The 24,629-nt window shown below is 51.5% G+C and overlaps 1 protein-coding gene across 4 annotated transcripts in view; it reads left to right on the top strand.

Moving 5' to 3' along the window:
• The window catches only part of Rps6ka1 (ribosomal protein S6 kinase polypeptide 1), a 40,508-nt gene extending 16,290 nt beyond the window's left edge, over positions 1-24,218 (top strand). For 3 of the 4 annotated variants that reach the window (NM_009097.5, NM_001285506.1, NM_001378880.1), the window contains 18 exons: positions 1,929-2,009; positions 2,163-2,242; positions 4,279-4,385; positions 5,109-5,146; positions 5,603-5,745; positions 6,077-6,147; positions 6,395-6,483; positions 7,438-7,502; positions 7,758-7,860; positions 9,962-10,092; positions 10,566-10,691; positions 10,908-10,997; positions 11,297-11,455; positions 20,182-20,343; positions 20,494-20,570; positions 20,690-20,807; positions 22,849-22,986; positions 23,334-24,218. In NM_009097.5, the coding sequence (NP_033123.2) occupies positions 1,929-2,009; positions 2,163-2,242; positions 4,279-4,385; positions 5,109-5,146; positions 5,603-5,745; positions 6,077-6,147; positions 6,395-6,483; positions 7,438-7,502; positions 7,758-7,860; positions 9,962-10,092; positions 10,566-10,691; positions 10,908-10,997; positions 11,297-11,455; positions 20,182-20,343; positions 20,494-20,570; positions 20,690-20,807; positions 22,849-22,986; positions 23,334-23,456 (1,901 nt within the window). In that variant the 3' untranslated portion in view covers positions 23,457-24,218. The remainder of the gene's footprint in view (positions 1-1,928; positions 2,010-2,162; positions 2,243-4,278; positions 4,386-5,108; positions 5,147-5,602; positions 5,746-6,076; positions 6,148-6,394; positions 6,484-7,437; positions 7,503-7,757; positions 7,861-9,961; positions 10,093-10,565; positions 10,692-10,907; positions 10,998-11,296; positions 11,456-20,181; positions 20,344-20,493; positions 20,571-20,689; positions 20,808-22,848; positions 22,987-23,333) is intronic. The other variant, NM_001285505.1, reaches the window with a different exon arrangement.
• Positions 24,219-24,629: the final 411 nt, after the last annotated feature.

Below are 24,629 nucleotides of genomic sequence, written 5' to 3'. Positions count from 1 at the left end.
AGGATGAGGGAGAAGCCCAGGCTGCAGGATCACAGAGCCCGTGAGGGAGGTGCCTCGTTCTCAGGAGTCTCTGGCATGGAGGTGGAAAACAAGCTGCCCTTGCCTCTCCTTCCCCCTCCTCTAAAGCCAAGTAAAGAGGTGCTTAGACGGGAGTGCTTAGATGGGAATGCTTAGACGGGAGTGCTGGGGGTGTGAGGTAATCTAAGGGACACCCCCCTCCTCCCTGGGAAATTCAGACCATAGAGGGATAATGTGAGAGCTGGGCAGTGGTGGCATATGCCTTTGATCTCAGTACTCAGGAGGCAGAGGCAGGTGGATCTCTGCGAGTTCGAGGCCAGCCTGGTCTACAGATTGAGTTCCAGGACAGCCAGGGCTACGCAGAAAAACCTTGTCTCAAAAAAGCCAAGAGAGGAGGAGGAAGAGGAGGAGAAGGGCATGAGAGAAGAGGCAGGCAGCCTGAGAATGTAGAACCTGGGGTCCATGAGAAGATTAGTGGGGGGCAGGGCCACAGAGTTGGACGACAGAGGGTTTCAGATGGATCCCCGAGCTAAAGTCAAGGATTCTTAGAAAGTAGACGAGGACAGTTAGTAGTTGGCTGAGGGTCAGTTGACTCTGATTGGTTTGGGAACCAATATAGCCAGAAATCAGGTGGAGCCCGTGCTAACCCCTAGCTGGGGATGTAACAGGGAGAAAGGAAGGGCCAGCCTTAAGGTCTGATCTGTCCTTAGCCTATCAAAAGCTGTCTGCTGGATGATGGAGTTTTAGTGTAGGCTAATAGTAGGATTGTCCCTCAGGAGGGATTGTGGGAGTCGTAGGGGAGGAGAAAGATGAAAAGATGTGGCCCTGCTGTGAGGGGCTCATGGACTGGCGGGAGAGTCTTTACCTGACCTGGCAGTTGGGTATAGCAATACCAGGCTGTGTGCATGGATATCCAGGCCAAGGAGTTGAGGGGTGGGCTGTGGATTCATAGGGGTCAGATGAGGAGTCTGGGGGACACTCTGGGGGCCAGGGCAGGACCTATGCCTTTGACGGATGTTAGGAATTTACCAGAACAAGATGGTAAAGTAAGGAAGAACTCTCCCAGAAAGGAGGAACCATATCTCTGCAGTGGCAGAAGTGTGAGGTGTGTCTGAAAGTGCCTGGATTAGTTAAAACCACACATGGCCCCTGCCACATCTAGTGAAAGAAATACAAGAATTAAAACAACGGGAAACGTCAGCCTTGTGGGACCCCAGAGATCCCAGCCTCGCCTGCAGGGTAGATACTTCCTGGAGGTTGTAGGGTCTGAACCTAGTCAACCAAAAACCTATTGGTGGTTAGAATTTGCTTGCCATCTTTGTTTATCCCCACCCCCAACCAGACATTCATTAAGTCCTGTCATTGAAACGCATGGTGTGAGGTAGAGGCAGAAGGATCAGAAGTTCAAGGCCAGTGTTGGCTACACCCTGACTTTGAATCAAGCCTGGCCAACTTGAGAGCTTGTCTCAAATGATCCTCCCCAGCAGCAAAGCAAAAGGAAAAGGAAACTGGGAAAGCCCATGAAGAAAGCCTGCGTAGGCCCAGAATCACATTTTAGTATTGAAATTAGGGATAAACAGGGACTTGATAGTGTGCGCTGAAGGGGTGCAGAGTCAAAGGCTGGGGACCTCGGAAAATAAGTCACCCTGGGGCACACGGTGCTCCATGGCTACAGAGGGCCTGGTGGTAGGTGAGGCTAGACAACTGGGCGAGACACAAGGACTATGCCTGGATGTCTCCAGGAGACCAAAAGCTGCCTGAGGACCCAGAATATTCTAGGGAAGAAAGAACCAGCTGACTGTCCCAAGGGTGAGAGCATCCTGAGAGTGCTTGAAAGGCCGAGTGAGAAACCTCACCCAGAGGCGGGCTTTTCGGGTGGGTTTTAGTGACTTCTTTTCTCCTCTGGCCAGTGCGTGACCGTGTTCGGACCAAGATGGAGAGAGACATCCTCGCTGACGTGAACCACCCGTTCGTGGTGAAGCTACATTATGGTGAGGCCACCGACCCCGCCCAAGTGCCACTTGTCCCCTCAGTGTCCACCCTTGCCTGCTGCCTTCCTCCATCCCTTGTCCCACCTCTCAGGCCTGGCTGACACAAGCTGGCACTGATCCAGCTGATTCCACGGTGGCTTTCTCCTCTCTTAGCCTTCCAGACCGAGGGCAAGCTCTATCTTATTCTGGACTTCCTGCGTGGTGGAGACCTGTTCACACGGCTCTCAAAGGAGGTAAGCTAGCATCCCACTGCTGGGATATGGCAGAGTCCCGTCCTGAGGCCGATGAAGAGCAATGTGGTGCAGGCCTGTAACTTCCCGGCTCTGTTGAACAATCAAGAAACGTCACCTGCCTCGGAGAGTTTCTCTCAGGATGTGCTGAGGATGACTGGGCCTAAATGTGGCCCTGCTGTAACTTCTGGTTGCTAAGGGATCCCTCAAATACCTGAGAGAGAGTGGCGAGGGGGGTGGGGGTGCTGGCCAAGGGGAAGAAGGCCAAACTCACCCAGGACGCTACAAAAAGATACAAAGGACCCAGTAGAAAGGGATCCTAACCTCATTTCTTTTTTTTTTTAATAGCAAGTTCTTTTTTCTTTTTTAAGATTTATTTATTTATTACATGTAAGTACACTGTAGTTGTCTTCAGACACTCCAGAAGAGGGAGTCAGATCTCGTTATGGATGGTTGTGAGCCACCATATGGTTGCTGGGATTTGAACTCCGGACCTTCGGAAGAGCAGTCGGGTGCTCTTACCCACTGAGCCATCTCACCAGCCCTAACCTCATTTCTAAAAGACAAGATCATGAATCCAATCCAACCTGTGGGGAGAACCAAGCTTGGCCAGACATTGTGACACAGGGCCTGTTCCTGTTGTTACAGCTACTTGGGAGGCTGAGGCAGGTGGATTACAGGATTCAGGCCTGCCTGAGCAACTGAAAAAGTATATGGTAGGGATGTAAGTCATTGATAGAGTGTATGTCTAGAGTATACCAACACCTGACTCAGTCCCTGGGCACAGGGGAGACTCACACTTTCTAAAACAGCAACAACAACAAGGAACTGCTTATACAGGGACACACAGACAGACACGTGAACACATAAGTGTGCATTCAAAGACCAGAGGACAACTTGTAAGAGTAGATTCTCTGCTTCCACCATAGGGGTTCCAAGACTTGGTGACAAGAGTCTTTACCCACAGAATGTCACTCTCTCAGAACCATACTTTCAGTATTTAAAACTTAGCTTAGCTGGGCATGGTAGCGCACGCCTTTAATCCCAGCACTCGGGAGGCAGAGGCAGGCGGATTTCTGAGTTCCAGGCCAGCCTGGTCTACAGAGTGAGTTCCAGGACAGCCAGGGCTACACAGAGAAACCTTGTCTCGAAAAGTAATTAATGCTTAATTAGGCAGTCCATTTCCATGATTCAAAAGACAGATACTCATGGTGAAGTCTCCTCACTACACAGTCTCTCTACCCCTGCAAATAAACATTTTTCTTACTAGTTTCTATTTTAACCTTCTAATGTTCCTTTCTGTATATACGTTCTGTCCATGTTCTGTATACATGTCTACCCCTCCTTTCTTTTTTTTTTTTTCTTTTTTTTTCCTTAGGTATTTTCCTCATTTATATTTCCCAATGCTATCCCAAAAGTACCTCATACCCACTCCCCCCACTCCTCTACCCACCCACTCCCCCTTGTTGGCCCTGGCGTTCCCCCGTACTGGGGCATATAAAGTTTGCGTGTCCAATGGGCCTCTCTTTCCAGTGTTGGCCAGCTAGGCCATCTTTTGATACATATGCAGCTAGAGACAAGAGCTCCGGGGTACTGGTTACTTCATATTGTTGTTCCACCTATAGGGTTGCAGTTCCCTTTAGCTCCTTGGGTACTTTCTCTAGCTCCTACCCCTCTTTTCTTATATGAGACATCATAGTTTCTGCCCGCTGTTCTGTGCCTGGCCTCTAGTGTCAGTGTGTCTCGGACTGTTCTGCATCAGGATGTGAGCAAACTCCTTATTCTGCGTTAAAGCTGCAGAACTGCCCATTTTCCCCCGGGGGAAGCAGTTTATTCCAGTCTTTTATTCCTGGGTGTTTCCATTCTTTGCTGTTTCCAAGCTGTAGCGCAGGGAGTGACTTGTGTATTAGAGAAAGATGTGTTGCATTGACTGTGTCCCCAGGGTAGACCCTCCACACCAAGAGGCCCTGACTGCTCAGTAGGCCAGCTCCTGGGGAACGGGGTAAGCCAGCTGACGGGTGTGTCTTTCCCTGTTGCAGGTCATGTTTACAGAGGAGGATGTGAAGTTTTACCTGGCTGAGCTGGCACTGGGCCTGGACCACCTGCACAGCTTGGGCATTATTTACAGAGACCTCAAGCCTGAGAAGTGAGCAAAGCCCCTGCCATACTGCTGATCTCTCCTGGGCACAGGGACTGCTCTTGGGCCCTTTTAGAACAGGGCCATTTGGGAGATGCTGTGGCGCTCCCAGGAATTTATCTCTCTTTGGGGCTGTCAAGAGGGATGGGTGGTTGTCGCAGGTTGTGGCCAACAGCAGGTTCACTTTAGGTAATTAGGAATTGCCTGGTCGGTACTGCTATTACTAAAGGCTGCAGCCCAGCTGTGGCCCTACTCCATTCCCCTTCCTTTTGGTTTTTCGAGACAAGTGCTTTAATCCCAAGTGCTGGGAATAAAGGCCTGCGTTACTATCACCCAGCTCTAAAGATCATCTCTCCATCCGCTTATCCTGGGGGTTTCGCATGCACTGCCTTCCGGTGCTGTGTTGAGAGCTGGGATAGATTCTGGTGGTAGAGTTAGACACACCCCAAGTCAGGCATTGCGGTACTCAACTGTAGTACCAGCTGCTAAAGAGGCCGAGTCCAGGAGTTCGAAGCCAGCCTGTACAATGTAGTAGAATTGAAAGAAAGACAAGTTCCCTAGCCATTCTAAAGGAGTTACTTTCCCGAGCTTCCATCCTTCCACTTTTCCTTGAGTAGAGTTGGACCAAACCCTTCTTCTGGTCAGGCCCAAGTCTCTCCACCCCAAGGTTACTGCTAGAACCTGCACAGTGCCTGCAGCTAAGGATTCCTGACTCCTGTCTCTCTGTTACAGTATCCTTTTGGATGAGGAGGGCCACATCAAACTCACTGGTGAGTGAAGGGCACCTGCTCCTTTGGGCTCTGGGGAGGATAACCAGGCTCTGTCTGATAGGTCTCAGCTGATGGCTGTGTTTCCTGGGAGACGATGCCAGTTACATACATGCCAAAAACCTAGGCCTTGTTACTTAGTTATTTTTTGTGTGTGTATGGGAGTTTTGCCTATATTTGTATCTGTACCTCATGCATGTGTTGCCCAAAGAGGCTAGAGTTGCCTGCACCTGGTTGTTAACCATCGTGTGGGAGCTGGGAATGGAACCTGGGTTGTCTGGAAGAACAGCCAATATTCTTAACTGCTGAGCCATCTCTCGAGGCTCCCTAGGTCTCAGAGCAGACTGAGCTCTCACTGACAACCTTGGTGATACCTGGCTCCGGTCAGAGGAGCTAAGTGTGGTAGCCGTGGGCGTGGCAGGGATCCTAGAAGTGACTTCTCTGCCCTCCATGCTGCAGACTTTGGCCTGAGCAAGGAGGCCATAGACCATGAGAAGAAGGCTTACTCCTTCTGCGGGACAGTGGAGTACATGGCGCCCGAGGTTGTCAACCGCCAGGGTCACACCCACAGTGCAGACTGGTGGTCCTATGGGGTGCTGATGGTGAGTGTCCGGGCTCTGCTGCACACTGTTGTACTTTGTTTCCCTCGAAGAGCCGCGGGCTTTAGTCCACCTGCCTGAAGTACCACCCCTCACCTAACTTGGGAACTCTCCTCTGCTTCCTTCCTCTGGCTTTAGTGCTGCTCCTGGGTTCTAGGTTGGGAGGGGGGCAGAGGCAGGCACAGGCCTTGCTGCAGCTAGACTTAGACTGTAAAGTCTTAACAGGCCAGCAAGAATCCCCGGACTGCAGCAGGGTAGCCCGGGAAGGAGGGGGAGGGATGTGTGGGAGACAGAGAACAAGGCCACACCTATATGTTTCCTTTTCCCCCCGAAGTTTGAGATGCTGACGGGCTCCCTGCCCTTCCAGGGGAAGGACCGGAAGGAGACCATGACCTTGATTTTGAAGTAAGCACCAACACTGCCTGGCCCTCCAAGTTCTCCCTAATCCCACCCCAGTTGCAGGGCCAGTGAATTGCTTTTTCCCTGTCTGCAGACCCTTGCTGTCTGCCAGGGCCAGTGGGAAGTGTTCTTAATGTCTCTGGGAGGTGAGTTAGTGGCTGGCTTCTCTGGACTGAGCTGGAAAAGAGAAAGGGAAGGGGCTCTGGGACTCCTGGGTGGGGCTCAGCCCTGATGAGACCTGTGGCTGTTCCAGGGCGAAGCTAGGCATGCCCCAGTTTCTGAGCACGGAAGCCCAGAGCCTCCTGCGGGCCCTGTTCAAGAGGAATCCTGCCAATCGGCTTGGTAAGCAACCCCAGCTCAGAGGAGGGGACATGGCGGTGAGGATCAGGGTACAGCTGCAGCCTAGGCCACGGGGCCACATCTAGGACTGAAAGGAGCTGTTGTCCTTTGTGTGAGCAGACAATGCTGCTGGCCACCCTATTTTCTGGTTCCATGTATGGTGCTGGGAGGGTGACCTGTGTGGGGGGAAGGCAGGAACTGAGTCATTCATACCCCCTCAGGGACAAGGACACAGGCCCCCACACAGCTTCTCTGCCAAGGTTGCTGGCTCAAGGGAAGGCGCAGGAGCTTAGGAGCGAGAAAGGTCTCAGGCCTAGCTGTGTCTGTCCCCGCTGCCCGGCACCCAGCAGTACTGTAAACATTTGCTGAGGGATTGAATACGGTTTATGAGCCTGCGCTATGGCAGGGGACCCCACCTTTCCGAGCCCCAGGTTCCTGTGTCAGTGGAGACACTGATTCTGCCCTGGCTCCCGGGGATCTTTGATGAGAGAAGGACATTCCTGTTGTTCAGTGAAGTATACAGTATTTGCCGAGGTTTTTGGATGCTGGCTTTATCTGGATCACAACCAGCTAAGGTCCAGTCCAGGTCCCTGGGTTGAATCGAATGAGCGTTTGTCTCAGGGATAAAGACGAGAGGCAGTAGGAAAAGAAGGGCAGAGAGGAGGGGGGCCTGTGGCGGGAGTGGATGAAGGCCCTTGTTAGATCTCAAAAGAAGTCAGTCCAGCTTCTGTCAGGATTAATGCTTGGACAGGCTTCCCGTCCTGCCTGGCCCCTCCTTCCTCAGTACACCAGCAGAAGCTCCGTAACATAGGAAATACTGAGCGGGCTCCAGGCTTCAGGGTAGTGGGTACTGACGCAGGACATGGTGAACCCCTGCTGCCCTCCACGGTAGCAGCTGGTCCAGAGCCTGGAAGACAGAATGGGTGTCTGAGGTTGGCTTCATTTGGCTTCTTTCAGGCTCGGGCCCTGATGGGGCAGAGGAAATTAAGAGACATATCTTCTACTCCACCATTGACTGGAATGTGAGTGCCCGTGCCTGTGCCCTGTGATGGACGCAGGAAGGGTGGGGGAGGGGCCCCTGCCAACCGTGGCCTCAGCTGTGGGAGGTAGAAGGTGAGCAGCCCTTAACATGCCCTTGGAGGGGTGACTTCACGCCCTTGAAGGCTGCTCTCCCTTGCTGTTATCCACTGAGCAGCATAGCTTCTACTCTTCCTGTCGGGGCTGCTAGCAGGCTGTGGGGTCACCATGGTGACCAGAGCATATACCCCACCTTACAGAAGCTCTACCGGCGTGAGATCAAGCCCCCTTTCAAGCCGGCTGTGGCCCAGCCCGACGACACCTTCTACTTTGATACCGAGTTCACGTCACGCACACCCAGGGGTACGTTCCTGACCTGACTTGTCTGTCTTGGGCTGGGTAGCAGATCTTTGGGGAACCCTGGGCTACAGAGGTGATCGAGGATTCTGGAAGCCCAGGTGTGTGGGTAGATAGGCAGTATCTGGCCCCGTGGGCTTCATGCTCCATCCTGACTTCATGCGACCCGACTACTTCCATGGGCTTCTGTGGGCTGCTTTGTTTCTCGGTGAGGGACTGAAGTGTGGGGGTGGTTTAGGCCACAACAGGAAAGTCAGGACCCCCTGCCCCAGGCATCTTCCAGCCCACTGGGACCACTAAACACACAAGGCCTGCACTTGCATCAGACATGAGGAATCTGACCGGGCAGACCTGTGATGGAGAGGCCTCGGCAGAGCAGAGGAGACGGTGCCCACAGGCTGGATGAGCTGGGAAACCTGACGTCCAGCCAGATACTGCCAGTGGGTGGGGAGGTGTGTGTTAGTTCTGAGGTGTCTTTTTTTTTTTTTTTTAATTTATTTACTTATTTTATGTAAGTACATTGTAGCTGTCTTCAGGCACTCCAGAAGAGGGAGTCAGATCTCATTACGAATGGTTGTGAGCCACCATGTGGTTGCTGGGATTTGAACTCCGGACCTTCGGAAGAGCAGTCGGGTGCTCTTACCCACTGAGCCATCTCACCAGCCCCTGAGGTGTCTTCTTAGAGGGTGATCGTTCCCTCTGTGTAACTTGCACACCATTGTTGACTGGAAGCGCATCACTTCACAGCTGTCTTGTCTTCCCCTTATTTATCTGCCAAGTCCATACCAGGTCCCCGCTCTATGCCAGCCGTAGTGAGAATGGTGGATTGTGAACCAGACAGAACCATGTAGCTCAGGTGTCAGTGGGAAGGATTATAGAGGGTCAGAGGAGCGACATCATCAGGTAGCCTTCTCAGGGAAAGGAAGGTAGCTAAGACTTGAATGATGGACAAGGAGTGGCTTATCTAATCCAGGAGAACGGCGTGTGTAGCGACACCGAGACACTCTTGAGTGTGTGGAGTTCATCGGGACTGAGTTCCCAAAGGGGAGGAACGAGGCTGAGGCCACGTGGATCTCACTTGCCAGACTTGGGGGTGGGGGTGGGGTGAGCAGTCCCTTGATGAGTGTAGAACACAGGTGGCCCCAGACTTCTTGGTTGGAACTGTCCCTCTAGCTGTGCTGAGAATAGGCCTAAGAAGGGGATGGACCTGAGGTGGGGAGGGTGGGAAGAGGTATCCTGGGCCTGGCCTGAGCAGGAGGCTGGGTGTGGGGCTCTTACAGTCTTCACGTGACAGGTCTGGACCAGTCTAAGCACGTGTTGGTTTGCTTATATTGTGTTTGTTAATTGATTATTTGGAGTTTTTAAGACAGGATTTCTTTCTGTGGCTCAGGCTGGCTTAGAACTCTCTGTGTAACCCAGTCTGGCCTCCATCTGGAGCAATCCTGACTCTGCCTGCTGAGGGCTGAGATTGCAGGCACGTGCCGTCATGCACAGCTACACATTCATTTAGTATGTGGATGAAAAATGAAGTCAGAGGAGACCATGGCTCCTCCCAAAGCACAGAGGGGGTTTTTATTGTAGATACAGGGGAGAAGGCAGGCAGAGGGAAGAGTTCTGATGGAACATGGCCGGCAGACTAAACTGGACCACGGTAGGGGGGGAAACAAGAGAGGGGCCGGTGACCAAGAGGGGTGGCCTGGGTCAAGAGACCAGAGTAGCCAAAATAGTTGAGTTATTTATCAGGCTGAGGAAAGAGAAGAGGAAGCCCAGTACTGGGAGGGAGAGGTTTAGGCTGAGGGCTGGGTGGAGAGCCCTGGGAGGAGCCACGGGTCTAAGACTTGTCCCATGTTTCATGGAGATCTAACACTGAATGTGTTTGTGTTTTTTTCGTGATGCTGGAAATCGAACCTACATTGTAGGATGTAGGCAGGTGCTATACCACTGAGCCACACATGTTAACAGACAGGCCAAGGCCTGGGATAGATGAGCCTTCAACATGCTCCCTCCAGGGCTGCCTGCTGAAGCAGGCCACGGTCCCGGCAGTCTCCCTGTCCTGGACTGCAGGCTTCAAGGGTACCCGCTCACGCCCATGTCCTCTGCTTGACAGATTCGCCAGGCATCCCTCCCAGTGCTGGTGCCCATCAGCTGTTCCGTGGCTTCAGCTTCGTGGCCACTGGTCTGATGGAGGACGACGGCAAGCCTCGGACCACTCAGGCCCCCCTACACTCGGTGGTACAGGTGAGGGAGCTGGGCCCTGCTGCTCGGTTGCCCTAAACAGAAGAGCTAAGAACACAGGCTGTGGAGCTGGCCGGTCACGCCTCTGGGACCCAGACGACCTCCAGTCTCTTGGACCCTCACGGTCCCCATATGTAAACCCGCTAGTGATTGATAACACGATCCTTGATACCTGTCTCCGAATGGCCCTGACTATTGGCTAAAAACAGATAGGAACTTCTTAACATCAGAGCTCATGGCCTGGGCTTAGCTTACAAGTTGGCCAGACTCTAGAGGAGACACTTGGCCCGTTGCAGAGTAAAAACGGAGGCTCAGAGAGGGGCAGACTCCTGACTGAGGCCACACAGGTCAGATGACACTCAGGTCTTGTGGCTGTTTCTCTTTTGCCATGCCACCTCTACCGAGCCAAGGCCTGATGTTAGGAATGACCCCTGCACCGTAGCATCCGGGGTCAGGCTGACTCGTGTCTCCTGCAGCAACTCCACGGGAAGAACTTGGTTTTCAGTGACGGCTACGTAGTAAAGGAGACGATCGGCGTGGGCTCCTACTCTGTGTGTAAGCGTTGTGTCCACAAGGCCACCAACATGGAGTATGCTGTCAAGGTGAGCCTCCGAACCATAGCTCTGCTAAGGCTGCTGGGCTCGGGGTAAGGCCAGTGTGTACCTGTGGCAAAATGATGGGGAGTGTCTGTGGACAATGACAGGTGAACGGCTGCTCAGTTCTCCCTGGCCCCGTGGTCTGGCCTCCATAACAATACAAAGAGGCTCACACCACGGGCCTTTGCCCCTGACGTTGCTATGGCCTCCCGTTCTCTTCAGGTCATCGACAAGAGCAAAAGAGATCCCTCAGAAGAGATTGAGATTCTTCTGCGGTATGGCCAGCACCCCAACATCATCACCCTGAAAGATGTGAGTGGGGACGGAATCATAGAAGCCAGGTTGGGGCTGGGATTTGACTGAGAGACCCCATGTTTTTGACTTTGGGGCCTCCTCCCAGCACGCATGAGAGGAGACAGGGGTCCCTGAGCCCTCCCCTGAGGGAGGGGTTTTCTAACCGTCGTCACCCATGATGTCAGCACCCACTATCCAGCAAGATGGAAGCCCAGATGGGTGGTGGGCCACTGACACGTGGCAGAACCCAGCCCTGAGCCTGCTTGTCTGGAGGGCTGGCTATGAGGGCCGCAGGCTGATGGCGCGGTCTCTGGCAGGTGTACGATGATGGTAAGCACGTGTACCTGGTGACAGAGCTGATGAGGGGCGGCGAGCTGCTGGATAAGATCCTACGGCAGAAATTCTTCTCAGAGCGGGAGGCCAGCTTCGTCCTGCACACGATCAGCAAGACTGTGGAATACTTGCACTCTCAAGGGGTAAGGCTCCGTTGAGACAGGGGGCTTGGGGGTGTCCAAGGTCATAACCTGGGCAGAGTGCAAGAACTGGCTGGCTCAGGACCGGCAGCCTCCACATTGCCAGTCAGAGGGGACTACGGATGGGTAGGTGGCTGGCTGTAAGAAGAGAAATGAGGCCAGACTCAAGACCAGTTGTCCAGTGCCTACTGTGTGCAGCACACCAGGCCCAGTTTAATTTAAGAGAAAGCCTCCTTTGTTCTTTTATTGGGATTTCCACAAAATCCTGAGTAAGATGTTTGATTGATTGAATGACCTGTCAAGTCACTGGCACTTGACAGGTCAAAAGTCTGAAGGTTGGAGCTGTGCTGTCTTTTCCCCCAGGATGACACAACCGGGGAAAATGGCGACTGGAAGTTGCAAGGAGGGCTAGATTTCTGTTTGTAAGGTGCAGGGTATTCGAGAGAGTGACCCAGGTGCTGAGAGAGAGAGAGTGGGTAGGGCCAAAGAGCAGGGTGTAGCTTTCTTTGTTGATGTTGCCCTGGTGGGTAAACTGAGTGGGGGGCTAAGGTTCCTTATGGTTGTGAGTTACCTTGTGGCGCTCTATGACTGAGGTGGTGTTTTGGGGAGCATCTGATCAGACAGTGAAGGGTTAAGAGCGATGGCAGCCTGGTGTCATGTGCCTTCAATCCTAGCACTCAGGAGGCACATGACATGAGATGAATGGTCGAGGCCAGCCTGGTCTAACTAGTGAGACCTTATCTCCAAAGAGGAGAAAAAGTATCAGAAGTCAGACATGGCTGTAATCCCAGCACTTGAGAGGCCAAGGGAGGAGGGAGCATCCCAAGTTGGAGGACAGCCTTGGGTATGTGCCACCACCATGTCACACATGCATGAGTATGTATGTATGTGTGGTCTTGCATTTGTATAGGCAAATGGGCAGGTATGTGTACACGTGTGCCAGCGTGTAGAGATCAGTGGTTGACGTTGGATGTTGTCCTTAATCACGTGGCTGCACTGTATATATTGAGGTAGAATCTCTCATTGATCCGGGATTGTGCTGACCAGCCAAGCAATTTATTTTAGGATCCCTGACTCCACTTCCTAAGTGGTAGGATTACAGGTAGCCTGCCCTATCTGCCCAGTGATTACATGGATGCTAAAGATCTGAACTGTGGAGCTGGAGAGATGGCTCAGTGGTTAAGAGCACTGACTGAGCCAGGCGTGGTGGCGCATGCCTTTAATCCCAGCACTCGGGAGGCAGAGGCAGGCAGATTTCTGAGTTCCAGGCCAGCCTGGTCTACAAAGTGAGTTCCAGGACAGCCAGGGATACACAGAGAAACCCTGTCTCGAAAAACCCACCAAAACAAAACAAAACAAAACAGCACTGACTGCTTTTCCAGAGGTCCTGAGTTCAATTCCCAGAAACCATATGGTGGCTCACAACCATCTGTAATGGGATCCGATGCCCTCTTCTGGTGTGTCTGAAGAAAGCAATGGTGTACACATATACATAATAGAAATAAATCAATCTTGAAAAAAAAAAAAGAAGGCCGGGCGTGGTGGCCTTTAATCCCAGCACTCGGGAGGCAGAGGCAGGCGGATTTCTGAGTTCGAGGCCAGCCTGGTCTACAAAGTGAGCTCCAGGACAGCCAGGGCTACACAGAGGAACCCTGTCTCGAAAAACCAAAAAAAAAAAAGATCTGAACTATGGTTTGAAGGTTACATGCTGCCCTCTTTTGCTCTCTATTGCTGTGGCAAAACATACAACTAAAAGCAGCTCAGGGAGGGAAAGGTTTATTTGGGTAGCGGTCCAATTGAGGGAAATCGAGGCAGGAATCTGGAGGCAGGAACTGAAGTAGAGACCACGGAGAAGTACTACTGACTGACTTGCTTACTGTGGCTTGTTCAAATTGCACGCGCACACACTATCTGTCTGTCTGTCTATCTATCTATCTATCTATCTATCTATCTATCTATCTATCTATCTATCTATCTATCTATCTAATGTGTGTGGGTGTTTTTCTTGTACACCACACTGAGTTCCCTAGTGCCTGCATTGGCCAGAAGAGGGCATTGGCTCTCCTGGAGCCAGAGTACAGACAGTTGTGAGCTGCCCCGTGGGTGTGGGAATCAAACCTGGGTCCTCTGGAAGAGCAGGCAGTGCTCTTAACTGTTGAGCCATCTCTCCATCCCCAGCTTCCTTTCTTTATATAACCCAGGACTCTGTGCCAAGTGGGCTACACAGAGAAATCCTGTCTCCAAAAAACAAACAAACAAAAAACAAAACAAAACAAAAAATGGTATGTGCATGGGCACACAGATGCACGTTGGGGGCCAGAAGAGGGCAGGTGTGAGCCACCAGACGTGGGGCTGGGAACCAAACTTAATCCTCTGGAAGGGCACAAGCGCTCTTAACCATGTCCTCAGCCCTGGTCTGTTTTGAACTACCTCAAAACAAGCACATGTAACAGGAGTCCCATGCAGTCCGCTTCCCTCTGAATAGCCACATGGAGCAGTATATGACCCTTGACTTGTAAATACCTATAGCTAAGGACTTTTTGTTTTTGAGACAGGGCTTTAATTCTTGCACTGAAAAGGCAGAGGCAGACAAATCTCTGTGAGATTGAAGACAGGATAGTCTACCTAGCAGGACCTCATCTTCAAACGCATGTGACCTTATCCACCTGGGCCCTGTTACTGAACTGAATTACAATTTGCATAAAATGTACACCAATGTCATCTGCCGTGCGACACTTTCCTGTGGTGAGCCACTTCTGTACATAAGAGATCTGTAGTTCCCTTGGAATATCTCAGGTTTAAATCTCCTGTTTCCTGGTAGCATGATTGGTGTTTTGTTGTAACAAACATCACATCTGTGTTTCCTGTAAGCTAAAGCTGGTTGCAGCTCCTCTAACCCTTGCAGTGCCGTGCCTTGCCTCTGGCTGCATTTTATGCTTTATTGATCAGCGGGAGAAAGGGTCTTTTTAAATTTTTACTATTGTTGTGATTGTTCTTACTAGTTTGTTTTTCAAGTTGGGGGTTTCTCTGTGTATCCCTGATCACTCTGGACCAGGCTGGCCTCGAACTCAGATCCGTCTGCCTCTGACCATCTCCCTGAGTGCTGGGATGAGAGGTGTGCTGTATCACAGCCTGCTTTTGTTTTTATTAGTTTGGAGATAAGGTCTTATAACCTAGGCTAGCCTAAAACTTGCTATGTAGCCCAGGGTAGTTGTAAAGTCATCATGCAGCCATGCTAGGCTGGCTTGTAACTCAGAGATCCACCTACCTCAACCTTCCCAGAGCTGGGATTATAGACATCATAGCTCCAGTACCCAGATGGAATACTTAGCTATTACAGGCCACGGAACTTCAAGGAATTCTACTTTTCTTTTGTTGTTGTTGTTGTTGTGTTTTGTTTTTTTCAAGACAGGGTTTCTCTGTGTAGACTTGGCTGTCCTGGAACTCACTTTGTAGACCAGGCTGGCCTCGAACTCAGATATCGGCCTGCCTCTGCCTCCCAAGTGCTGGGATTAAAGGCGTGTGCCACCACCGCCCGGCGGTTTTCTTGGTTTTAAACTGACTATATCCATAGAGGAAGAATTAGAAAGAGGGCTTATGACCATGGTAACCATGGCATCCAGTTCCATGTGTTAGTGATGGGGTGGAAGTGGAGGGTCACGATGTCCTCTTCTCATACCTAGGGACAAAGCCTCATAGTCCCTGAGATAATTCTGTAGAACAGCTGGGCTCTCATTTGTACTTAAGAACGGGTTCTTTCACAGGACCATTTGGTGATGAGGTTTCTGTTGGACATTCTGCTACAAAGCTATAAAGTGGGTTGGGGGCTGGGGCAGACAGCCAGAATCACTTGTCTACTCAGGGGGACATTGTACTCCATCCTGCGTGGCACCCACAGACACAGACTCATGTTGCCCTAATAACTCAGGCCAGATGGGAGCCACCCCATCTCCTCACTGGGAGACCCTCATGTTGAGGATTTATCTTTTCAGAGTATTTGAATCTATTGTTTTACTAAACCTGGCAGTCAGTGTTAGATTACATATAACTTACTAAGGGAATTCTTACACATTTGTTACTTAATTTAGTATGTATGGGAGTGTTTGCCACGGTGGGTGTCAGAGGATAACTTGTGGAAGACAGTTATCTGCTTTTGACATGTAGGGATCGAACTCAGGTCATCAGACTTGGCTGCAAGTGCCTTTGCCAACCCAGCCCTCTCGGAGGCCCAGAATCCTTTTATAAGAGGGAGCTTTACCTTATTAGCAAAGCTTAAGTTTGCTTGCCATGTGGGTTTTTGAATGGTTGTGTTTGAAGTGGCTTTGGTCTCTTATGTGGTCAATGCAGGCAGACTAATATTTAACCATATCAGGTCTGAGCATTAATGTTTCCTTCTCCTGTCTTGGTAATACTGGTTAAAGATCCCCCTTAGCAGCTCTGGCTCAATTATAGAATGCTTGTCTGGTGTGCTGGAGGCCCTGGGTTCCATCCACAGTACTAAACATACACACACACACACACACACACACACACACACACACACACACACACACACACATACCCGGGTTCCATCCACAGTACTAAACATACACACACACACAGAATGCTTGTCTGGTGTGCTGGAGGCCCTGGGTTCCATCCACAGTACTAAACATACACACACACACACACACACACACACACACACACACACACACACACACACACACACACACACACACACACACGGCTCGCGCACATGACTGTAACCCCAGCTTTCAGGAAGCTGAAACAGGAGGATCATGAATTTGAAGATAGTCTGGGCTGCTCTGTAGCAAGGCAGCCTGGACTATATAAAAAGACCTTGTCTCAAAAACCAGAAAGGATAGCACCATTGCACGCCTTTAATCCCAACACTCAGGAGGCAGAGACTAGGGGCTGCTGATGCGGACCCAGATACTACTTTTTTGTTTGGTTGTTTGTTTTTTTGAGGTGTTTGCAGGGGCTCTGTGGGTTGGTTTGGTGTCTGAAGCTGAGAATCCACAAAAGCTGAAAGGGTTGATGAGGGGCCAGATCCAAAACACCTGCTTGTTTAATAGCATCTGTTTATTGAAATCTCTCATAAATACAACGTGACGCACCAGTCACAATGCTGGTCCATTTCCTGGCAGTGAACACACCCCATTCCAACTCTGACATCAATATATAAAGCCTTTCCCATCTTCCTGCAGAGCTTGCCCGCTCAGTTCTCTTTTTTTCTTCATCTTTTTTTTTTTTTTTTTTTTTGGTTGTTGTAGTTTTGGTAGTGATTTGGGGGGGTTGGTTTGGGGGTTTTGTTTGTTTGTTTGTTTGTTGTTGGGTTTTTGGTATGAAGCAGGAAAGAGCCCTACTGCGTACCCAGGTTGGGAGTAGTGACATTGCAACCTTGTGTGGCCACTCCAAGCTAGGCTCATTTTGCCTGCCTTCCTTCCCATCATTCATCTTGTGGGCAGCAGTTTCTGTTGCTGGTTTGAATTCCACAGTATGGATGGTCTGGTGAACTCTTCTTACCTGTTAATAGACACTGGGTAGTTGCCCGGTATCTGCCACAGATGATGTTGCTATGACAAGCTAGGGCGTGGGTTTTGGGAGATATGTTTGCATCTCGTGTTTTGTTCTTCAGTTTGTTACTGCTTTACCCAGACAGGGTTTCTCTGTGCAGTCCTGGCTGTCCTGGAACTCACTTTGTAGACCAGGCTGGCCTCAAACTGAGAGCTGTGCCACCACTGGCTTGTCTTAAGTGTTTATGTGAGTGTGTGGAAGCAGAGGCCAGCTGAGCATTGTCCCCTCCCTCTGCCCTCATTCCTTCCAGGAAAGGTTTCTCCTTGAATTTTGGGCTTATATTTTCTCAGACTGGAAGCCAGGAAACCGCAGCAATTCTCCTGCCTCATCCCTGTCAAAACTGGGCTTCCATCTGAAACCACTATAGGGTTACCATGACAAACACCCACCGTTATCCCAGGCCCTGAGTTAAACATCCCAGACCATCCCATGACCCTGGGCCCTGGACACATGTGTCAGTGCCATTTTACAGGCAAGAGAGCTGAAGGCCACACAGCTGTGGAGGTGAGGCCAGGCTTCCCTCCCTGGTTTGCAGGAGGGATGGGCTCTCGTTCTGAGGTTGGCTGCCTTTGTGAAAACGGCCTGAGTTACTGCGTGGTGACTGTCCCCTCATCCCCAGAGCCGTGTTTAGTCTGGTTGCTATGGTTCCCACTCTGTCTTCCCACTCCCGCCTTCCCAGCCTGCTGTGTCTTTCTGTGACAGCGTGCACACCTGGTGGCCAGGCAGCAGTGACCGGAGTGTTTCTGAGCTGTGCTCTGCCCCATTCTGTTCCAGCTGTGTCCAGGCTCGATTTCCGTCAGAGAGTTATTCATTTCTTTATGTTGCTAGGGCAGGGTCGGATCACAAACTTCCCTAATGTCTGTTCCCCAAATGTGTCCTTTGTGCACAGTAAAACTGGGAAGGTCCCGAAATGGTTAAGACTGAGTTCAAGTCCTGCCCCTGTTTCTTACAAGTCAGGGTTGCTCTTGGGGTCTCCATCGCCTCCTCTGTAAAATGCCACCTGCCTACTTACTGAGGTGTGGTGAGTGGCCCCAGTGTCACCATGATTGCGAAGTGACGTTTTGAAAAGGCTTATCGATATACGTGTCCGTGAGATTATATGTGTATGTGGTGGGGGTGCATACGTGAGTGTACCTCTGAGGGCCAGGACAGGATGTCAAGTGTCCTCTTGACACCTGCTCTGATAAGGTAGGATCTTTCCCTTAGCCTGGAGCTCACATTTTCTTGGCTAGGTTGGAAGGCAGGAAGCCTCAGCAATCAGTGATCCTCCTGTCTCTCCACTTGGAGGTGGGGCTAATGGCACAGGGCATGAGTTTGTTCTGTAGGTTTTGGGGTTCAAATTCTGCTCTGATCTTCATGATAACTTAGCTAAAATTCTTTTTTTTTTTTAACTTTTTTTTTTGTGGTGGTGGTGGGTGGGGTTGTTCAAGACAGGGTTTCTCTGTGTAGCTCTGTCTGTCCTGGAACTCCCTCTGTAGACCAGGCTGACCTTGAACTCACAGAGATCCTCCTGCCTCTGCCTCTAGAGTGCTCAGCCAGGGTTCCTAACTACCTGGCCACCTTTCTAGCTCTGCCCTTGTTGGCTAGGCAGGTGATTGGTTTTTTTGACAAGAACGGTGTATCTCAGGTTGGCCTCTTACTTACCACGTTAGTCATAGATGGATTTGGACTTCCGATCTTCCTGCAAGGGGACTCTACCACTGAGTTACTCAGCACCTCCATTTTTTTTTTAAACATTTTTGAGAGTGTGTGACTGAGTTTGTGTATATTTGTCTGTGTTTGTCTATATTTGTGTGTGTGTGTGTGTGTGTGTGTGTGTGTGTGTGTGTGTGTGTGTGTGTGTGTGTGTGTCTTAGTTAGGGTTTTACTGCTGTGAACAGACATCATGACCAAGGCAGCTCATAGACAACATTTCATTGGGGCTGGCTTACAGGTTCAGAGGTTCAGTCCATTATCATCAAGGCAGGAGCATGGCAGCATCCAGGCAGGCCTGGTGCAGGAGGAGCTGAGACTTCTACATCTTCATCTGAAGGCTGCTAGCAGAATACTGGCTTCCAGGCAGCTAGGGTGAGGGTCTTAAAGCCCACGCCCACAGTGACACACCTACTCCAACAGGGTCACACCTAATAGTGCCACTCCCTGGGCCAAGCATATACAAACCATCACTCTGTGTGTGTCTGTGTGCACTTGTGCTGTGCTATATGCATGTGGAAGTCAGGGGAAAATGTAGGTTCTCTCCTTTAACCGTGCGGATTCTGTTGACCAAACTCAGGCATCAGACTTGACTGTGAGTGCTTTCCCCTACTCAGCCATCTTGCCGACCCCTTGACTTAACGTTTAAGGGACTTTCTCTTTCGGCTGCAGAATCTAGATGGCATTGGGGACGGAATTCCTGATTAGGAGGAGCTGAGAGGAGCTGGGCTCTGGGCGTTATAATGGTAGAACCAGCAGCACCGGGGGATGCGGGGGGGGGGGGAGAGAGAAGTACAGGGGGGGAAAAATCTTTTAAAAGAAAGGAAGGGGGCTGGTGAGATGGCTCAGTGGGTAAGAGCACCCAACTGCTCTTCTGAAGGTCTGAAGTTCAAATCCCAGCAACCACATGGTGGCTCACAACCATCTGTAATGAGATCTGACTCCCTCTTCTGGAGTGTCTGAAGACAACTAGAGTGTACTTACATATAATAAAAATAAATAAATCTTTAAAAAAAAAAAAGAAAGGAAGAAGAGGAGAAGGACCAACACTGCAGGGGGTGGGGGCTGCCTTGGGAGAGAACGGGTGATGGTGGGCAGGTCAGAGGGAGAAACTGGGGCAGGTACAGGGCTGCTGCCGTCTTCACAGAGACTTCATGAAGGCGATGCAGAGCCCATGAGATGCTCCAGCTTGCACAGGTGCTTGCTGCCAAGCCGGACAACCCAGATGTGGTCCCCTGGGTACACACGGTGGAAGAATCAACCCCCCTCAAATTGTACGCCTTGGCACCCACACACACAGGTTTTTTCAAAGGCAGTATACCAACATAGGGCCCCGATTCAATACCTTCCCCACTTCTAGAGGTCTGTGTGCCAGTCTGTGTGGCTTTCTCCATTCTGACCTTTGGCATAGGTCACTACTCCTGCACCATATACCAACCCCAGCCCTCTGCCCGCAGGTTGTCCACAGAGATCTCAAACCCAGTAACATCCTCTATGTGGATGAGTCTGGGAACCCCGAGTGCCTGCGCATCTGCGACTTTGGCTTTGCCAAGCAGCTACGGGCCGAGAACGGACTCCTCATGACACCTTGCTACACAGCCAACTTTGTGGCACCTGAGGTAAGTGGAAGCATCAGGTGGCCCTGTGCCTGCTCTCAATCATCCTATACTGTCCAGACCTTGACCCAGGTCCCAAGGGAAGACATATAGCCATGGTGTGACTGTTTCCTATGCCCCTCAGCCTGACCGCCCTCCCCTGCCTCCTGCCAGGTGCTGAAGCGCCAGGGCTACGATGAAGGCTGTGACATATGGAGCCTGGGCATTCTGCTGTACACGATGCTGGCAGGGTACGTGTGAAGTCTGGGCCCCTGACCCTGCCTTTGGGAGCTTCCAGCCTCCTAACCTAACCCCCTAGTGCCAGGATGGAGGTCAGAGGCTAAAGCTGGATTTGGGGACGTCTCTCTAGATACACTCCATTTGCCAATGGGCCCAGTGACACCCCAGAGGAGATCCTCACCCGGATCGGCAGCGGGAAGTTCACCCTCAGTGGGGGAAACTGGAACACGGTTTCAGAGACAGCCAAGGTGAGTCTGTGAGGTTTGGAGGGCAGAGCCGGGCTGATATCAGTGCCTTTCCACAGTTCTAGGACAGGTTTCCTACAGCCTCCCTCTCCCAAGTAGCATGTTCCACAAATCTCCATTGCAGTGTTATCCCAAATAAAAGATTCCCAGACACGCGCGCCTCCTCTGTTTGTCTGGATAACTTTGCACCCCTTCTGTGTTCTGGGCCCTAAGGGATGCAGAGGGCTGCCTGACCCTGTCTCTATGGAGAATTGATGTAGTAGAGAATACGCCAACCCTTTGAAGCTAGCTCTCTAGCCAGGTGTGTGAATCTGAGCCCTGTGGATCCCAGCCCTGTGGATCCTAGTACCAGCCTGGTGGATCCCAGCCCTGTGGATCTGAGCCCTGTGGAATGACATCCCAAAGGAGGCTGGGCTTGTACATGCAATATTGGGACATTTCTATTCATCTAGAACATCTCGTAGCACAGTTGAACCCTTGGCGAATGGCACCACCTGCACTGGGTGTTGTCACCTCTGTTTCTCAGAGGGTCAACTGAGGCTCATAAGTAACAACTCTCCAAGAGGGAAGAGCTAAGTTCAGGGGTTTTTGGGTTTTGTTTTGTTTTGTTTTGTTTTGTTTTTTTGGTTTTTCGAAACAGGGTTTCTCTGTATAGCTCTGGCTGTCCTGGAACCCTGGAACTCACTTTGTAGACCAGGCTCACTTTGTAGACCAGGCTGGCCTCGAACTCAGAAATCCACCTGCCTCTGCCTCCCAAGTGCTAGGATTAAAGGCGTGCGCCACCACTGCCGGGCAGCAGGGTTTTTATTATTTGAGGCTCTGTTACTGTTTCCGGGTTGGTTTGGTTTTCCTTTGGTTTTTGTTGGTCTCACTGTGTATCCTAGGCTATCTGTCTGAGAGTTGGTTTGTAGACCAGGCTGCCATTAAACTCACCAGCATTCACCCTCCTCTGGGTCTTCAGTACTGGGTTAAAAGGTGTACAGCACCACACCCAGCACTATATTATAACTGTGGGGGGGAGGCAGGGGCGGGGATACATGTGAGTGCAGGTGACCTCAGAGGCCAGAAGGCATAGGGCACCCTAGAGCTGGTGTTACATCTGGGTGAGCCTCCTACCCTGTGTACGGGAGTGCGGGGCCTGGCGGTGATGGTGCGCACCTTAAATCCAGGAGACAGGGCTGGTGAGATGGCTCAGCAGGTAAGAGCACCCGACTGTTCTTCCGAAGGTCCGAAGTTCAAATCCCAGCAACCACATGGTGGCTCACAACCATCTGTAACAAGATCTGACTCCCTCTTCTGGAGTGTCTGAAGACAGCTACAGTGTACTTACATATAATAAATAATAAATAAATCTTAAAAAAAAATCCAGGGGACAGAAGCAGGTGGATCTCTGAGTTCTGTTTTCAGCCTGGTCTACAGAGCGAGTGCCAGGACAGTTAAAAGGCTACACAAGGAAACCCTGTCTGGAAAAAACAAAAAGAATTAGAGTTCGGGGAACTGAACTCTGGTCTTCTGGGGGAGCAGTAAGCACTGAGCCTGCTTGCGTTGGTTTCACTTTGAAGTTAAGGTCTCTCTCTCCCAGCCCTGGCTGCCCTTCAAGGCCTATGTAGCCGAGGCTGGTTTTGAACTGGTGGTCCCCCCGGCTCTGTCTCCCAAGTGCTTGGATTAAATACCTGGCATGGATTTCTCTTTTCATTTTTGTTCTTCACTGGGCTGGGGACGGAGCCCAGCACCTCGTGCCCACCAGGCCAGCTCTCAGGCTCTCAGGGTCACATTCAAGCTTCCTCCCCCCCCCCCATCTTCAGGCAACCCCCACCTTTCCTCGTGGCTTTTCTGAAGGAAAAGGGAAAAGATGTCCCCCACATAACTGGAGCAGCAAGGAGGGAAGAAAGAGATCCTGGGATGGGGCGGGGGAGGAGGGCTTTGGTGTATAAAGAACGGACTGCAGGACACGGTTGGCCTTCCAGTCACTGGCCATCAGTGGGACATGGCTCTCTGCTTCCTCGGTGCCCCACCCTTCACCTCCTTGTCCGTGTGTGTCCAGGACTTGGTATCTAAGATGCTGCATGTGGACCCCCACCAGCGCCTCACAGCCAAGCAGGTCCTGCAGCACCCATGGATCACCCAGAAAGACAAGCTTCCCCAGAGCCAGTTGTCCCACCAAGACCTGCAGCTCGTGAAGGTCGGCATGAACACCTGGGGCTGCCAAGTGTCTGGGGTCGTTGTGTGGGATTGGTCTCAGACCGGTGGGTTATGGCCAGGACTTGAAGTTCTAGGTCTGCCTAGAACCAGGGGTTGTGGCAAAAGACAAAGCCCTGCCCCTAAGGGGTGAGTCCCAGACTTAGCATGATGCATTCTTGTGCCCCAGGGAGAAACCCTGCTCATAAGCAATAAGTACCCAGGCTAGAAGCACGGGGCTGGGTGGACTGGGGAAGCTTGGGAGGGGTGGGCCAGACCCTGGGGTACCTGTGTTTTGATGCCCACCACCAACCCTCCTTCGTGGTCTGATTCTCCTACCTCTTCTCTTAGGGAGCCATGGCGGCTACATACTCTGCTCTCAATAGCTCCAAACCCACCCCTCAGCTCAAGCCAATTGAGTCGTCTATCCTGGCCCAGCGGCGGGTGAGGAAGCTGCCATCCACCACCCTGTGAGCCGCAGACGAACTCCTCAGAGGCAGAGTCCTTCCCAGAGACAGCAAGCCTGGGTCACAGGACCAAGTGGAATGGAGTTCTAAAGGAAGTAACCAGCCCAGATCACCCGTGAGGGTGTGACGTGCCTTCCTCCCCGGGACGGGCTCTTCTGGGCTCAGGCTCCACCGTGTGAAAGCCACTCACTGTACAAACTATTTTTTAAGGAAAAAAAAATGGCGTCATCTCCCATGAATTTTTTACAAGATCCATTTGCCTTCTTGGCCATCGCAGTCCCAGCAGTCCCAGGAGGAACGACGAGTCACATGTGTGGCCGAGACTCCCTTGGTAGCTTTGGGGCCCTCTCCGCTGTTGGCCGTGGGGCCATCTGCACATGACTTCGAGCAGGTCCAGCGTCGCCTCTCAGAGCTGTCTCCTGGCTCCTCAGCAGAACTTGGTCCCCAGCCATCTCTTTTTCCGTTCTGTTCTGGGGTTCTAGAACCACTTTCTGCTAGAGCAAGGGACCCCACCCTGTCAGCTCTTGGCTCCAGGCACCAGCATCCACAACGCCCATCCTCGGTGGGTCCCTGCGGTGGGATCGGACAACCCCATGGAGAGGAAGCAGAAAGCACTTTTGGGGAAACCTGCTGTCTGCCGCTAGACAGAGTTCACAGGAGACCAGGGAGGCGGTCCCCGGGCGATGAGGGCTTTTTCATTTCCTCCTCAGCTGGTAACTCAGGGTTCATCTGTCCAAGGCCTTTCTAATAAACTTACAATCCAGTTAAAGCGCCCGCTCTTCCTTCTGCTCTTTATCCTCCTTGAAGACTTCAACGGTGACAGGAAACAGGCTAGGGACAGGTTAGCCCACTTGCTTGAAGCACACGTCATTGAGAACCCCTCTGGTTCTGTGCATATATGTGCTCCTATGAGAGGATTCTCTCACAGTATGGATGAACACTAACGACATTAGCAACCAGCAATGGTCGCTGGCCCTTAGTGATAAATATGCAACCCAAGACCTTAAACACCCCAGACAGGTGGTCTGCCACCGTCCTCCCTCCTCTCTTTTTGGTGGTGTTTACAATTGAACCCAGAACCCTGCACAGTGCTGTGTCACTAAACTATGCCCCTGTCTCATTTATCTTAACCCTGTCAGGTAGGCATTCCATTTTATGGGTGGAAAACAGGCTCAGAGAG

Source organism: Mus musculus, chromosome 4, assembly GCF_000001635.26.
Source record: "Mus musculus strain C57BL/6J chromosome 4, GRCm38.p6 C57BL/6J".
Taxonomy (NCBI): domain Eukaryota; kingdom Metazoa; phylum Chordata; class Mammalia; order Rodentia; family Muridae; genus Mus; species Mus musculus.
This window is presented reverse-complemented; position numbering and strand designations above follow the sequence as displayed.